At 41.8% G+C, this 15,851-nt stretch overlaps 1 protein-coding gene across 1 annotated transcript in view; it reads left to right on the plus strand.

The window, feature by feature from the left end:
• Window positions 1–13,589, plus strand: part of IPMK (inositol polyphosphate multikinase) — a 95,158-nt gene extending 81,569 nt beyond the window's left edge. Inside the window, exon 6 of the mRNA XM_069611237.1 lies at window positions 4,913–13,589. Coding sequence (XP_069467338.1) covers window positions 4,913–5,547 — 635 coding nt within the window. The 3' untranslated portion in view covers window positions 5,548–13,589. The remainder of the gene's footprint in view (window positions 1–4,912) is intronic.
• Window positions 13,590–15,851: the final 2,262 nt, after the last annotated feature.

Here is a 15,851-nt window from a genome sequence, read left to right on the forward strand (position 1 = left end):
AAGTAAATGAGCTCCTTCGCTACCGGAATCACTTGTCCTTCCAGTGTCCAAATGAATTTAGGCCCTGCCTACTTTAATTCTTAAAGGTGACTATTTTTGATTTGCTTGGATTAATTATGAGGTCATTATCCTAAATGTAGGTCTCCAGAGAGTTCAACAGACTCTGCAAACCTACCTCAGTCCTATACAAAAAGGATGCTATTGTCCGCATATATGAGGCAAGTGATGACACTAGCACCAATCTTCAGACTTATCAAGGCTGAAGCGTCCAACTTCCTTCCCATATCTGCCAGATATAAGATGAAGAGGAAAGGTGCCATCAGACAACCCTGCTTGACTCCTCTTTGCACTTTAATATAGTCTGAGAGAGTGCCTCCCCATCCAATCTTACTCCGAGTGTGTTATCTCTATGAAGAGTGATTTGAATAGATAGGAGTGGTTTCGGTATCCCCCAACTGTCCAGCTTAGCCCAAAGACGATCTCTTCGACAGATCATTCCCCCTGCCCCCTTGCAGCTTGGCTTCCCTATTAGAGTTGATAATATGGTCACGTTCAGTGAGGTGGCAAAACCTTTCCAGAACCCGGTTTGAAATTTGGGGATGATTCGACTCTCCTCTGCCAATTTCTTTAGCTCCCCAAGCACAAGACCCACAAACCACTTACTTTCCCCATGCAAGTGGGCTATTGGGCAGTAATTTGCCGGTGATGTCCGGTCGCCCTTCTTGTATATAGGAATGATGATCGAAGAGGTCCAGGACTTGAGTGCTCAACTAAGCAGGATTTCTTTAAACTGGGTGAGGACCCTCCCCCATAGATTTCATTCCTTTGAGAACCTGATATGTCTGGGGTATTATAACTTATTGAGACGTCATGTACTCCATCCAATTGACTTCAGCTACTCAGTTTATTAAAATTCGGTTTAAGGCGTTCGCCTCTCCATTGATGATTGACCAAAGGTTGCGAGAATTCTTTTCATGGAGTACTTCATTGATTCTCTCATCGTCCTTCTGAAGGCGTAATGGCCGATGTTGACGGGACCAGTTTTTATAAGATCTTTTAATCTTTCAAGCCTTTTCTTCATATTCATCTCTTGATAGGGTAGTAAGCTTTAAGGTTCTAAAGGCATGTCTCATTCTTTTTTTTTAACCCACGTGGATTCATCAAATGAATGATGGTGCAACTTCTGTTTACTGATGTCTAGGCCAGACGGTTGATCAAGGGACCACAGGAAATCGTGAAAAATTAAGGGGCTACAATTGTCCCTCTATTCCCTGTTTGATGTATGTAGTGCTCTGGGCATCTTCTATTTTGTTGTTTAAGCTTCTCCCCTTGTTCTTATATTTCATCAATCTGTTGTTATCATTGCTCAATATGAGTGATTTGATTTCAGTATAGAGCTTTCTTTGTAAAGCTCCAAGACATTTCTGATATTGGACATTTATGATCACTCGTACCCCCTTCCCTGATCTCCAGTTGCGTACACATCTCGAAGATCTGTGAAAAGAGACGGATGTAGCCTAGAGTTGAAGAGGAATTACCCCAGCTCCATGTTACTGCAGCAGGGATATCCCCTTTGATGGAGCCATTTAGAATCTTCATGTCCCACTCAGTAAAGAAGGCTTGTCATCTTTTGCCCAATTGAGATGTTTTCTTTTCATTTAGCCCTCTTCCCACTACTGTTGATGTTACACATTGTGTCTTGAAGTCTCTGGCCATTATTATCGGGATACCTGGGAAATCTAAACTTACCCTCAACAACAAAGTATCCAGTGATTCAAGAAAAGTTGTGAGCTTTGAACAGGCGGGGTTCCAGTAAACATTAATTGCTATCAGTGTTTGGGGTCATTCATCTGAATGCAGGGTGAGCCTTCCCGCAAGGAGTCCCTTCTGCACAGTGGATAGTTTCTGTGCATCCCAAACTAATGTAGATGTGCATGCTATGGAGAGACCACCCCCGCCTCCCCCTTCTACCCCCCCGCCTCCGACAGTCTTCCTTTTCCCTGCGTTGATGCTGGCTGATGTAATATTTTAAACCGTTCTAAAAGAAATGGATTTAATAGCCATGTCTCCTGGAGGAAGATCGTATCATTGTCAGAGAGGGGCCTCACTTGAAGCTTTTAACTTCAATGGTGTTGAGCCCCGCGTATTCCAGCTCACAAAATGCCACTTGTCCCAACTAAAGAGACTCCCTTCCTACTCCCAAACTCTGAAGGACTTGTGTTTAAAATCTCGCTGAGCATTGTGAGGAGATTTCCCTGTTGATCTTTGCTGAATTCCCTCCTTGTAGTACCGATAGTGCCCAAATTCACCTTTCCCTTCTTTGGACCCTACTACTCCCTTCTCCCCTCTGTGACCTTACCTTGATCAAGTAAGTCTACTTCTGGGCAAGATGAAGATTTCCAATCCCTCTTTAGAGAGCACGCCAGTCTTGGATTTAAGTCACACCTCTGCTAGTAAGGTTGTATGCGAGAATGGGAACTTCACAGATTCTAGGTCATCTTTTCAAAACAAATATAAATCTGGTATTCTCTTCAAGAAAGACAGAATAATATTTCTGTTCAGTGATATATAGCTAGTTGAGTGTTTCACACATTTAAGCCATAGCCTGGGTACTGCAAAAGGGGCAGTTCCTTCCATGAGGGGTGATTGTATTTTATTGGGAGATGCTAGAAGGACTCTTCTCGCGTCCCCTTGCGGGTCACTTGCCTCTACGACATTGGACCCTTTTCCAGAGTTTTTATGAAGGACTTTCTCTGGACCCATTGCCTGACGATTTTCGTCTTTGTGTTTCATGTGACTCAAGCACTGAGGTACTGTTGCTTTCTGACAGTGTCGCTTTCTCAAGCGTTTGTCCACGACAGAAAATGGGGGCCAACTTTAAATGTTTTTTTTTGGCAGCTGCGTTTGTTCCAAGTCACCCCCTCTTCCCAGTGTCGTCTTTGTTTTCCCACAATAAAAAAGGTGGCCCATTTAATTGGGCCTCTTGTTGTAGTCGATTCTCCAGGGGCGAGGGCGGGATTTGGGGAGCGAGGGGGGTGTTGAGAGTGTCCGAGCCATGCACCTGGGCGCATGTAATTACTTATTGTTCCAAAGGCATAGGTTGCTCCAATTCTGGTTCAGGCAGCGAGGGTGTTTAGGTGGTTGAAATGAAAGATCCCTCCCATTCTGGTGCACGTGGATCGTCCGTCATGATTCCACTGCACAAGATGTATTTCAATGGCATGACAATTGTCAATTCTTCTCTTTTACTGTTTTGAGGTTTGGGATTTAGGGATTCTCCCCCTTTCTTATTTTTTTTGTACAGTGGAACTATTATCTCTGGATAGCACTTGTTGATTATTTGATCCACTACACGAATCTTATCAATGTGTCACCTTTGTAAGGGCTGTGAAAAGACCGTTATTAGGGTCCGTCGGCTGCGCTCCCAGCTCTCCCAAGTTCGCCACGCTCCAGTGACTTCACTCAATGGCCTTCTTAGTGTAGGCACACGTTAATCGTGGCCTTATCTGTTACCACAGCCCCCACTGCCTTGCTCCTTCGTGACGCTAGCAAATAAAACAATGAGAATACTAGCTGTTACTGGGGGTTACTTCGATTGCAGGTCTCACCGCACAATATCAGGTTTCACACAGCGTTTGAAACGAGAGAGGTGGAGATGTAAATAAAGAGGTGGTACATGCATCAGATTGAACACCAGACCCTTACTCTGAGAACTGACTCAAACAAAAAGTAGCACTCCTTTCTTCTTAGAGGGCTTAGTTACAGTCTGGACCTGGCTGCTTGTTAATGCAGGGGTCCGGTGTACGATTGCTCCACACAATGAGAGGAATTCATACTCTAGGACCGCTCCCCGATCGGTTACTGCACACACCACCACACTGCGTCACACCACCTAGATGTCGCCGGATTACCACAAGAATGAATATGCTTGTCATTCGAGCTTGAATGATATTATAAAAGCGCCTTACTTGTAGTCGACATCACCACCTCCCACGTAACACAGAACCCTCTGCTCACTCTGCCGAGGCCGTGAGTTTATGTGCTCCTCCACCTGATGAAATGCTTGCCAGTGAGGACAGACTCCGGTCTGTGCAGGTAAGAAAAAGATTTCCAGGTTGATCATTCGCAATGTTGCAATAGAAATAAGTTGCAGGAACACTCTGCTCGCTCCCAGTAGTTCCATCCAGTCTGTAAATCTACAGATCTACTGCGCTACTATACACTGTAGATAGCCTCCAGAATTTGCTTTGCTTTATGATTGATTGTATTATATATTAGCACCTGTAGGAGATAGCTGGCCAAACTGTTTTCAGATCCTTTTTATAATATCTATTTATGGTATCCAGTGTTTATAACGAAAACAAAGTAACAACAATTTTAAAGTAAAAGTATATATGGGGGGTGGGTTAAGGGATTAAAATGGGCGGGTGTAGTAGGGGGAGGGTAAAAAGGCAATAGAAACAAGGGGCTTGAGGGGGGACCCCCCATATTAAAAAAGAAAAATCGTTGTAAAGACATGGAACCCTATTTATTTGTGTCCATTCATGCAGCTAACCTTTTACATTTTGCTGATGCTCATCCAGGGATTGCAACTTTTTTTCACCCACTCGCATAGTCGAGTAGATTTTGATTGGCGAGTACCATTTGCAAGGGATGTTTGGACCATAGTGGCCTTCACAGTAGAACCTCTCTGGTTATATGCTGCTAGTGATCGGTCCACACACTTGGTAGGGATCTGCCTTCTAGGAAATATGCTCTAACCATTCGTAGTGCTGCCTAACCATAACTGGTAATTGAAGAGTCCAGGTTCTTCTGCAAAATGGCAACCCTGACACATCACTTTAATTGTTCAGCTAATGCTACAAGTGACATTGCACTTTGTTGCTCTTAAAACGTTTTTCTTTCTATCTAGGTGTGTCTCGATTTTTTCATAGTGGTTGCTGTTTGAGAAAAGATGCTGTTGCTGCGAGTATTCAGAAAATACAGGACATTTTGCAGTGGTTTGAGGGTCAGGACAAGCTTCACTTTTATGCAAGTTCTTTGTTGTTTGTTTACGAAGGTTCATCTCAGCAAATGACTACAAGTTTGGGTACAGAGACATTGGTTGAAAAGAGAGGGGTGCTCAAAGGACCTCTTTTAGATGGAGAGGGACGGGAGTACAACAACAACATTCGTGCACGAAGTACTCCGGAAAATGGAACTATAGAGTCTTCAGTTGGTAAAAGTCTATCAAAGATGTATGCACTCCATAAAAAAGCATGCTCTAAAAGGAATCACAGTCAGGTCACTCCAAATGTAGAAAACCTGGAACAAGACAACTCATGGAAAAGCAATGCATGCCTTACGCAGGAACGTCTGAATGGGAATCTTGCACCACAACTGGAACATGTATTTTGTCATATGCCCACGGATCTCAAGAAAAGACAAGAGGTTGAAGTGCGGATGATAGACTTTGCTCACGTATTTCCTAGCAGTACAATAGATGAGGGATACATCTATGGGCTTAAGCATTTAATTGCAGTTCTACAAAATATTTTAGATCAGTGATTACTGAGCCTACATTGTTTGTTAGGGGCCAATATTGGGCAGCAAAAACACAAATGATGTATGCACTTGTAATTGTTTTTAAGTGGATTTTTGTGATTCTGCTACATTACATTTTACCTTTATACTTTTTTCTTAGAAAGAAAATAACTTTTTATAGTCTTACTCAGGAAAATAACTGGTAGTTATACTTGTCTGAACTGGAAAAACAGCAGAGAAAACTGAGCCTTGAACAACAGAACTGTTGATGTAGTCTAACATCTTGGCTCCAAATTATTTAAAATTAACTTATCTGTACACTAATGGTTCCAGTAGAGAATTGTTTTTATGTTTCTCTATGAGTCTGACCTGTTCAAAAGGAAGAGCTAGGCCGTTCAATATTCCTGCATCTCCTCTAGAAATATTAATATGATAGATTGGTCTGTGGGAGAAATAGATTTCATTTAAATGTAAAATCGCCACTGGTTTCAATTGTAGCATATTAAAATGTAATTGATTTGAAACCATTTGAACCCAATAACCTTTTAAACCGTAAAGAAACATTGGTTTGGTTGATGGTTCCCAATTTTAAAGTGGCAAGGAAAACCATCTGAATCCTTGAGCCATAGGTACTGTGTGCCTAGAGTAGAATGGTAAAAATCAAGAATCCATTGCGTTTTCACAGCATATACCAGGGTGTATGGCCATGCTTGAGTTGATAAAGCACTTCAAACAAGAGCTGGAGTTGTCCAAAATATGAATTAACATACCTATTTACATTGCATATGATGCAATTATGATTAAGACTAATGATGCAAACCTTTTGCAATGTGTTATGCTATTAATGCAGTCTTTAAAATGGAGCTATGATCTGTTGTATTGCAAATCGCACTGCATGTTTCTAACAAATGTAGGTTAGTTGTGCAAACAGTGTTACTTTTACATTCGAACATCTAGTTTTTGGCCATTTCAGCATGGTCTTCTGGGGATGGAGAGGGAAGCTACATTTCGAATGAGAATGTTACAATGAAGGCATTTTCTTGTTGAAGTCCTCCGAAGTAAATGCTTCGGCGTCCCTCTGAGTCTATGCATTCCTCTAGCCTAAATACTGTGTACTTAAACAAATGGTTGGAACACTTGCAATGTTTTTTGCTGCATGATTTTGATGGGTGACATTTTTCATATGTTCTGTGCCAACTCTAACTCTATTACTGGCTGTGAGACTCTTCTGATGCTCCTGATCAGGTCACCTTCACAATTCATTCCAAAAAAAGATACCCTTCGTCTTTGTTTGAGTTTTACATACGTGAAAGATGTCATTAATCTTGTATAGTACAAAATGGCGTGAGACCTTAAAAGAATAAAAAAAGTAATACCTTAGCAAAAGTTGCTTCTGAAGAAGCATAAACTACTTCTAAAAATGGCCAAAAGATGGCCAGAGTTACTTTTGAGTAAACGTTTTCCTATATTCTTTCCCAGGTCCTTCTTTTATAATGGTGTTTGAATGCCTGTTCTACTTGTTTACTCTTGCATTTAAGGGATACATTTTATGAAAGACTTGAAAATAATGTTAAACAGTATTTATAAAGCACACTGACATTACCATGGCTTCTGGGCACTAGTACAATTCTGAAAAGAACACTTCCTAAACAATTTACTATAAATAATCTGCAAAATTAATTACCACAACATGAATATTTCGTGCACTCTGCATAGCTGGGAATTGCATGAACATTCATTTCTGGACAGAATAACGCAACGGTTGTCTGCATTAAATCATCCCAATTAAATTATTTACACTAGAAGATTTATGTATCCCTCCTCCCCCATGCGCAAAATGTCCAAATCAAGTTAAAGAAGTAGCCTTCTCTAAATTAGTAAAACTTTAAAGTTTGTTTTGCTTTAAATTGTGTTCAATTATATCTATATCAATAGCATGAAATATGAAAATCTGGTTCAGGTTCTATTTTATTGACTATGATCAATGTGGATAATGTATTAGTGCTGGTATGTATGTGCTGTATACATTTTGATCCAAGGGCAAAGAAGCAATAAGAAGCATGTTGCTATTAGACGGTATCTCTTTTTTGGTAGTTGTCCACAAATTTACCAAACTAAAGAATTTGATGAGAAAACTGAACCAAAAAAGGGTCACCGTATATTACGGCAGGGTCGGAGTAACTATTAATTCCCTTGGCCTCTTTGATCATAATGTGTTGAAAATATTGACAATTGGAGATTTTCTGCCTGAACCAGACATAAATATATCAACACCTCACCAGGATTTTTTTTTGTCAGACTGCAATTGTTGCTACCACAGATTGAACTGGTTTTCTTTGGACTCCATTTCATTTCTCCCATTGGCATTATTTTTCTCCTTCCTGAATTTTTGCAGCTGCCAGATTGGTGAACAAAGCTAATCACATGCAAAAAATGTTATCCGGCAAGCAGGCCAAACCGGTAATGGCAGTTTTGTTAGTATCATTCGAAAAATGCATGTTTAGTTTTTGCAGATCTCCTCTTTCAAACGTTCAAAATTGAACTATTTAGTCCTTCAATGCTACCTGTGCCCTGCCCCTGCAGTACACTCGTGGAATTCAGCAGGTTTTTCAGGGACCTATAGACTTGCACGTGTGACTTTATCTTCCTTCTGTTCACACATTTTAGTGCTTTGTGGCAAGTGGGTAGGTCTTGGTGTTTGAAAGTTGCAGTGTTTTTTGCAAAAAAGAAAAACATTGGGAACTTTTTTTTTTGTACTTTATACATTCTCAATTCAATACTTTATTTCGACCAGTGAAGGGATATAAAAGCCATGAAAATACACAAGCAGGACAATAAAATGCATCATGTAATAAAACCAGGGATAAAATATCAAGCGTGCTAAGAGTAAAAACAATGCACATTAAAAAAAAGGTAGGATAAAATTATACATTGCGGATACAGCTCATAAAACGGGCCCTCCAGCCGCCAAGCACTTGAGTCGCTTCCCCCCATGCCGACAACAAAAAGTGCCCCATGCCAAAAAAGCACACTAGGATCGCCAGCCAAACAAAAGCGCAACACCAAAGATGCCCTATTAAAGTTAGAGAGCATAACTAAGGGTAGCCGATAGCGTACTTATAGGCTGTGCAAAAAAAGGCATAGTGCTGAATGCTTTTGACTGCACTAGGGTAAAATGGATAAAAGGCTGAATAAGACCTATTCCAAGAATGCTTAAGAGAGGCCAAAGGCAGTATGCAAATACACATCTTCATGTACCAAGACCCTCATTAATTTAGGGGGCATGATATCCAGATGCATGCAAACCCTGTGGTTAATTGCAAGGATCGCTCTAGTCTTTGCCATCTAACCCTGAAGGCCTTCTTGAATAGTTCTTTGAAGTTCCTAGAATCAGGTTGCAGCCAGTAACCTTCCAAGCCCACCGCGTGTAGCTCCCTACGATTCGCCCAGAACCTCGGTAGGGTTGGCCACCTGGGCGACCAAAACATCAATGACTCTCCTATATCGGGCCAATTTACCTCTGGACTGCAGTCTAGCCCATAGAAGCACCAGCCTCAGCAGAAATATAAACCCAATACTCTGCAGGTGCAGATCCCACACCACGGGTGCATTTGATGCATTCACAGAGAGCCCCAAAGTCGATTTTGAGGACTTTCTGTTCCGTGGCCTGGAGATGCGCTAGGTTGCAGATATTCCACAGCTCAGCCCCATAGAGAGCTGCCTACCTTGCCTGGCTCTTGTAGATATGCAAGGTTACACTGACCAGACCCACCCGTGCGCCTGGGTGAATCTTGATATAGCCATGCTGTTCCTGGAGCTTTACCTGTTCCGTCCAAGCACAGTTGGCCGTTAAACGGACCCCCAGATAATCGAAGCTCACAATCTGTTCAATGGGGCCGCCACTCAAAGCCACTTCAGGCGTGGGTGCTTCTTAGCACGGGGTTTGCAAAACACCATGGACTGAGTTTTCTGTAAAGTGATTGCGAGTCCATTGGCTGTGCAAAATGCCACAAATAGCTAATTGCTTCCCTGGCCCATTGCCAGTCAGGGAAAGCAGAACTGCATTATCAGCAAATAACAAAATGGGGATTTTCGCACCAAAGATGAGGCATCTGTCTGTTCAGCAAGAAGCAACTTAATCACTCTGTTGTTAAAGAGGCAAAAGAAAATGGAGGCAAGAACTTATCCCTGCCGTACTCCAGACTCAATTCTTATTCTAAAGAATACCTGGCCACCCCCTGACTATCGAATAACTGCTTCATTATTACAGTACAGTGACTGGATTGCACCCAGTATACCCGATGGCAGACCTAAATTGGACTGGTGGGCCCACAGGCCTGCCCTCTGTACACTGTCAAAAGCAGTCTTCATATCCACGAAGACTGCATAGATGTTCATGGATTTTAACAGTGTACATCTGCAATATCAAGGATAGCCGCTGGACCAGGTCAACTGTGCTGAGACCGCTCTGAAAGCCATCTATCCACTATTAATTACTTCTTGCACTAGGGATGGGATCTTTCCGCTTGTATAGTTTCTCTTCCATGGATCTATGTTGAATAGGGCCCATCTGTGCATCAGGAGTCCCTTGCTTCTAATGCGGCTAAAACATTTACTGTGGTATTAGGAATGGAACGGGGGATGGGTGGGTTAACAGCCAGGCAGCTTGGCCGTTGCCCCGGTTCCAGCACTTGGAACCAGTAACGCCATTAGCACCCGTTCCAAATGCTGGGATGGGGCTAATTTAATGTATTTTCCTGCTGTGAACGGGACACCTTGCGGCAGCCCTCTTCTTGAAGTGAAGGAAAATACTATTCCAAGATGGCCACCATGGAAAGGGAAGGCGGGGCCCCTCTTCATTTTCCATGGCAGCCTCCGGGACCCAAGAGTACCCCAGCCGAAATGAGGTAATGGCGGGGGGTGGGGGAGGGGGAAGAGATGGCGGCAGGGGAACCGGCAGTCAAGCAGTAGGGAAAGTGGCCAGAGGTCGCCCGTTTCAGCCCGTGATCCAAGCCACCTGATTGGCTGCCACCCCCCATAAGGGTGCTAATACCATTTCCTTCACTCCTCCATTATGTCTTGCAATCATTTGCTGTCTCTACATATATGGTTGCCCCATTTACCAGTTTTCCCACTAACTATCCAGGCCAGTGGTTTCCAGTGCCAACACACTGAAATTCCTTGTTCCAACATGATGTTTGGAGGAGAGCTAGCTAATGCATCACAATGCATCGATGGACTGTGGACATGACAACTCTTATCCTAGACCCTAAATAACAGAGCTGCCATTTGTCTGTTGTCATCTTGAAGAGAAATGACCACAGAAGCCATAATTTATCCCTCATTTACTGAAATGGTTAAATGTGAATGTACTTATTGAGCCAAATTCTCCTCCCACGGAGCACATTTCGCTGGCAAGTGTTTCTGAAAGATATGCTTGTGAACCATGTCTAAACATATTTATTTCGATTAGTTCTGCCAAGTGGTGACTGGCTCTTCGGAGGGCACAACAATGCTCCTGTGCTCTACTCTCTACAGGACATCGGACTACTGAGCATTTGTTTTTAAAGGTGTGCAAAGTTCTCTTCACCTTTTGGATTCTTCCCAATCATTGTTTGTCCCGGGCATGTTTTTGTATTTAAAAAAAAAAACAATTTTAAAACTTCTCATCTAATTTGAACCAATCACAGAGTGAAATCACTAACAGAGGGGAATTGCCTTTTTGAAGCAGACAGCAGTGGCGACCCATAATTCTCTTCTGGAACTCTGCACTCTTGGTCTGTTTTTTATGTTTTTTTTTTAATTTCCTGCTCGTTTTATACTCCTTACGAAAGGGTCCCTGAACCTCTGTTGTAGATTTTGCTCAGAAGACATTCCTTTTTGCCAGCTCTGTTAAATTTCCTGAGCCTTTTGTTTAATTTTATTTTTCATTTTTTTTTACGCGAGACTCCGCTAGTGGTTGCACAACTTAACAGATTTCCAAAGAAGCGCAGGCACGCTGAGACTACTGTGGTGGTGACTTGGCATAGTATAAAAACCTTGTGACATAACAAGCTGAATATGTTTCTGGCTTTCTCCTGGAGAAAGTGCTTACAACAACATTTTGGCTGTTTTTCTGGAACAGTCCTATTTTTCTGATCTGTCTTAATGGCTTCTCTGTTCCAAATGTGCTCTAAGCTTTGTGATGATATGGAAGGGGACAATACAACAGTTTTTCACTTTGTAGTCAAAACAGCACAATCCCATCCCATATAGGACATTTTGTGAGAGGCATTCTAACTTTCTCCAGTATGAATTGGGCTAATCTGAACTCCTCCATGGGATATGGGCTATATATTGCGTCCGCCTTGGTGTCTGTGCCTCAACAGAAGTCGCAAGCTTTCTTTGTAGTCGGGGTCCTTTTATCAAGAAGGCTGTAGACAAAGATCGTAGTGCTTTGTCACTGAATCACTTCGATGTTGAGTCAGCATAAAGGAGCTTAAACTCCACTGGGCAACCACCAAGCCCCTAAACTCCCCAAATCTTTCAAGAGGTAGTGGCTTCTGATGCGTCGCCTTAATTAGGCAGGTATTTATCAAAGCAGCACATGTTTTCCTTTCAGCTGTGGGCTTCGCTTCATGGCCAACAAGCTCTCAAGCGTGCTATTCTTCCCCTTAATGTCCAGATTAGATTCTGGCAATCCCAGCCCACTCTGTGAAAGTAGGGCTACACCAATCTCAATAAGTTTGGCCGGTTTTGGAACTTGATAGTTCCCCAGGTGAAAGAATAAGGCTCTCTGGAAGACCATCCCCATATGATCGGTAAGCATTTGGAGATGGTTTGCAAAGAGCAACAGCTAAAATCAACATACCAGAGGATGGCTCAGGGGAAACACGTTAGTCTTGGAAGCAGAGAACAAATCGCGTATGTTCTTGTTTTGACTGAGCATGACAGTTTGAGAAATTATTTGGAACACTAACTTTGAAGGATATCTGACAGTTTTCTGACCCACCACCTCTATTGCAGCCAGGGCTGCTTCCAAAACCGTTTTCTTTTAAAAAACACACTCGCGGCAGGCTGCTGATGGTCTCCAACATTTGATCTTCCACCCAAGTCCTACGTCGTTAATATGTAAAGTGTCTAATGCCCATTATTTACATCTTTTACTGCCCTAAATGTTATCTTCTGAATTTGATTTCTGCTGATGAAGCTACTTTCAAGATGCGGTTACATTTCACTGTAATTTGATGTTGTATATTTCCTTTTGTATTGACTTTGCAAAACAGACCCAATCAACCAATCTGGTACATGTCCTCCGCATATATCCACATAGACAGTCTACTAGATGGCTATATTGTACATCCAGACATTGGCCACACATGTTTCCTCTGTGATTGGCCACAGCTAATCCCATAATCGTCCACCCCCCCATAAAACAATGTCTCCACATCTGTTTCTGTATCCTAAAGTGTATTGCATGCTATGTATACTAACTTCTCATGAACCACCTAAATCCTTTTGCTGCCATAATTGCTGCCTCCACAGAGGGCCAACGGATCTGTTAACCTACTCCTTATTTTTGTGTGGTATAGTAACTTTTTTAAATAATGGAATTGTTGAATTGCTTTCATTGACTACTTGCACTTTGAGTTTTTGAACAGTGAAATGTTCTGTCATGTGACAAGTCTGTCTTAACATTGTTTCTGCATCATCATTGTGAATATGGGGAAAAAAGTTACCTCATATTTTTGTGTAAAATCTTCAGTTTTTAATTTGTTGGCGTTTAGAAAGTGTTTTAGTTTTCTTTAATTTGTTTCATGATGTTGGCTCATATACAATAACATTGTTGTTTAACCATGGATGAAGGACTTGTGCAATACTGTATATTTTACGGATGCTTTAAATTTCCTATATTTTAAGACTGAACTTTTTGTATCAAATGCTTCTCAAATTACATTGACTGTATGTTAATTGCCTTTAATATGAAGTGAAAGTAAGTGCACGTGGCAATACAGATGGCCTTTAAAGGTTTAAACATTCCTGTGGCTAACTGGTTCAAATATATAAACCGCTTCCGATAAATGTGTCCTAAGTTTCAATATTCGTGTTTACTGTAAAATTTAAAACTATTTTTGACAGTTTGTGTTACAATGTTTTGGTGTTGCTGTTAGGAGTACCTTTAGTTCTTGCATGGGGTCCCTTTGTGACAGTACAAGAAGCAACATTCAATATTTGTTTAAACAGGATTTTGATCTCGTAAATAGATGTTAGTGTCATGAATTTTCTGTTTAAAGTTATTTGATCAATTACTTTATTTGTGGAAAATGCAGTTGTACAATCAGGTTTGTCCAAGCTAGAATTTTTGGATAAATATTTGCTATTTTTAGGATTTCTTAAAGCTGAAAAAGGTTGTAACGAAGATCACAATAATGGGTTTCTCACAAATACAAAATATATTCTTATAAATAGCATAGAGAAGCTACATCAGAGATGAGTGGAGTTAGAGCAGTTGATGGCTATCTAGTGTTGTGCAACATAGTTTATTGATCTGAACTGCCTTATTGGATATGATTATTAAAAGTAAACGCCAAAGTCCTTCCCTCTACACAGTATTTTTCCATCTGTTAAATAGTATCACCTCACACACTATAGAACTCTTCCAAACATTACATGCTTACTCTGTTCATTAAATGTTGTCAAGTCATTCAGCTAGAAACATTTGTTCCATTTCCCCTTTAGATGTTCTCAACCCTGGTTTTGGAACAGTGCGGGACTGGGTTCAATATCTTTTGTAGGCAAACCAATAAAGATTACCCCTGCTAGCTGCGCAGGGAGTATTAATTCTATTAAAGACTAGGAGGCAAGCATTATGCTTCAACTTCTTTTGTTACTACTCTTCAGCAGTTTCAACAAACTATAACAAACAACAACTTTGAAATGTCCCAAGTGACTTTTCCACTTTTTGAACTACGAATCCCAGTCTCTGTAGTCCTTCACTCTCCAGCTCAGCTATGACCACTTCCTGTCCCTGAGCTGCTCCTCTTTTACCTGCTCTGAATGTCACTTAACCATTAAACTTCTCGTCCCGCCAACAGAGCGAATACTTTTTCCACTCCAATTCCTCAAGCTGCTCTCTCGCCTTCTCCTTACTAGCCACCTCACTTAACTATTCTGCTCTTCTATCGAAAATACAAAATAGAATATCAGGGTGGTGTCCAGCTTTGTTATCATATCATCACCAAATAAGCATACAGAACATATGATTAACAAATAACAGTGGGTGGGAACTAATGCCCGCCTCCTAGTCTTTAATAGAATGAATACTCCCTGCGCAGCTAGCAGGGGTAGTCTTTATTCTATGGCAAGACTGGAGGCGAGCATTATGCTTGTTTAAAGCTGCTCCAATACTGTAACAGCTATATTCTCAGAAGGCTTAAAGTAAAATTCTCTAAAGGTACGATCATTAGTCCAGTCTGCTGCTAACATGATTTCTTGTAAAGGTACTCCTGTTGTATATGCTTTAGATGCCATCGCTCCTCTTACGGAGTGAGCCCCATACTTCTGTAAATCCATCCGTGCTGCTTGCATTACCTCTCTGACCCATCTCGAGATGGTAGCTGTCTTTATAGCATGGAAAGGCTTCCTACGCGCTATTGGCAATTGAGTAGTACTCTCTGCTCTATTTTCTGCTGTCCTAGCTTCGTACACCTTGATGCAGCTTGCTACACACCATTTGATATTATTCGGGAAATACGGATAGTGCACTGTTGAAGTGCCTGTCTTAGTCCTTTGCACTACCGCGAAGGACACACCTTCATGCCCAATATCATTCTATTGATCTCCAATGCTTTGATATCCGATACATGTTTACAAGATATGAGACACAGCAACATCGTTAATTTGCCTGAAAGCTGTTTGAGAGATGGATATTTGTTTGCTTGCCAGCTCTCTAATAGCCGCAGCACCACTGTCACGTCCCATAGGACCTTGTATTTAGGTTCAGAAGGTACTTTAAACTTAGCTCCTCTGATGAGCCCAATTACTGCTGGATGTTCTCCTGCTGGCACTCCGTCGATTGGTAAGTGCCCCGCTGAGATCGCTGACCTGTACACTCCTATGGTGCGGAATGCTTTCCCGTCCTGCAGGAGCTGTGCTAGAAAATTCAGTATAGCTACTACAGGTGCTGAAATGGGATGAAAATGTCTCCCTCTACACCAGCTAGTCCACTTGGCCCAAGCCGCCTCGTAGCTCCTCCTAGTAGACGGAACTCAGGATTCTGCGATGAGCTCTGCAGCCTGCATCGAAATGCCTGGTAGCTCCCATTGTTTCCTGATATCCTGCACGCGATG

Source organism: Ambystoma mexicanum, chromosome 8 (assembly GCF_040938575.1).
Source record: "Ambystoma mexicanum isolate Mex_15411 chromosome 8, UKY_AmexF1_1, whole genome shotgun sequence".
Taxonomy (NCBI): domain Eukaryota; kingdom Metazoa; phylum Chordata; class Amphibia; order Caudata; family Ambystomatidae; genus Ambystoma; species Ambystoma mexicanum.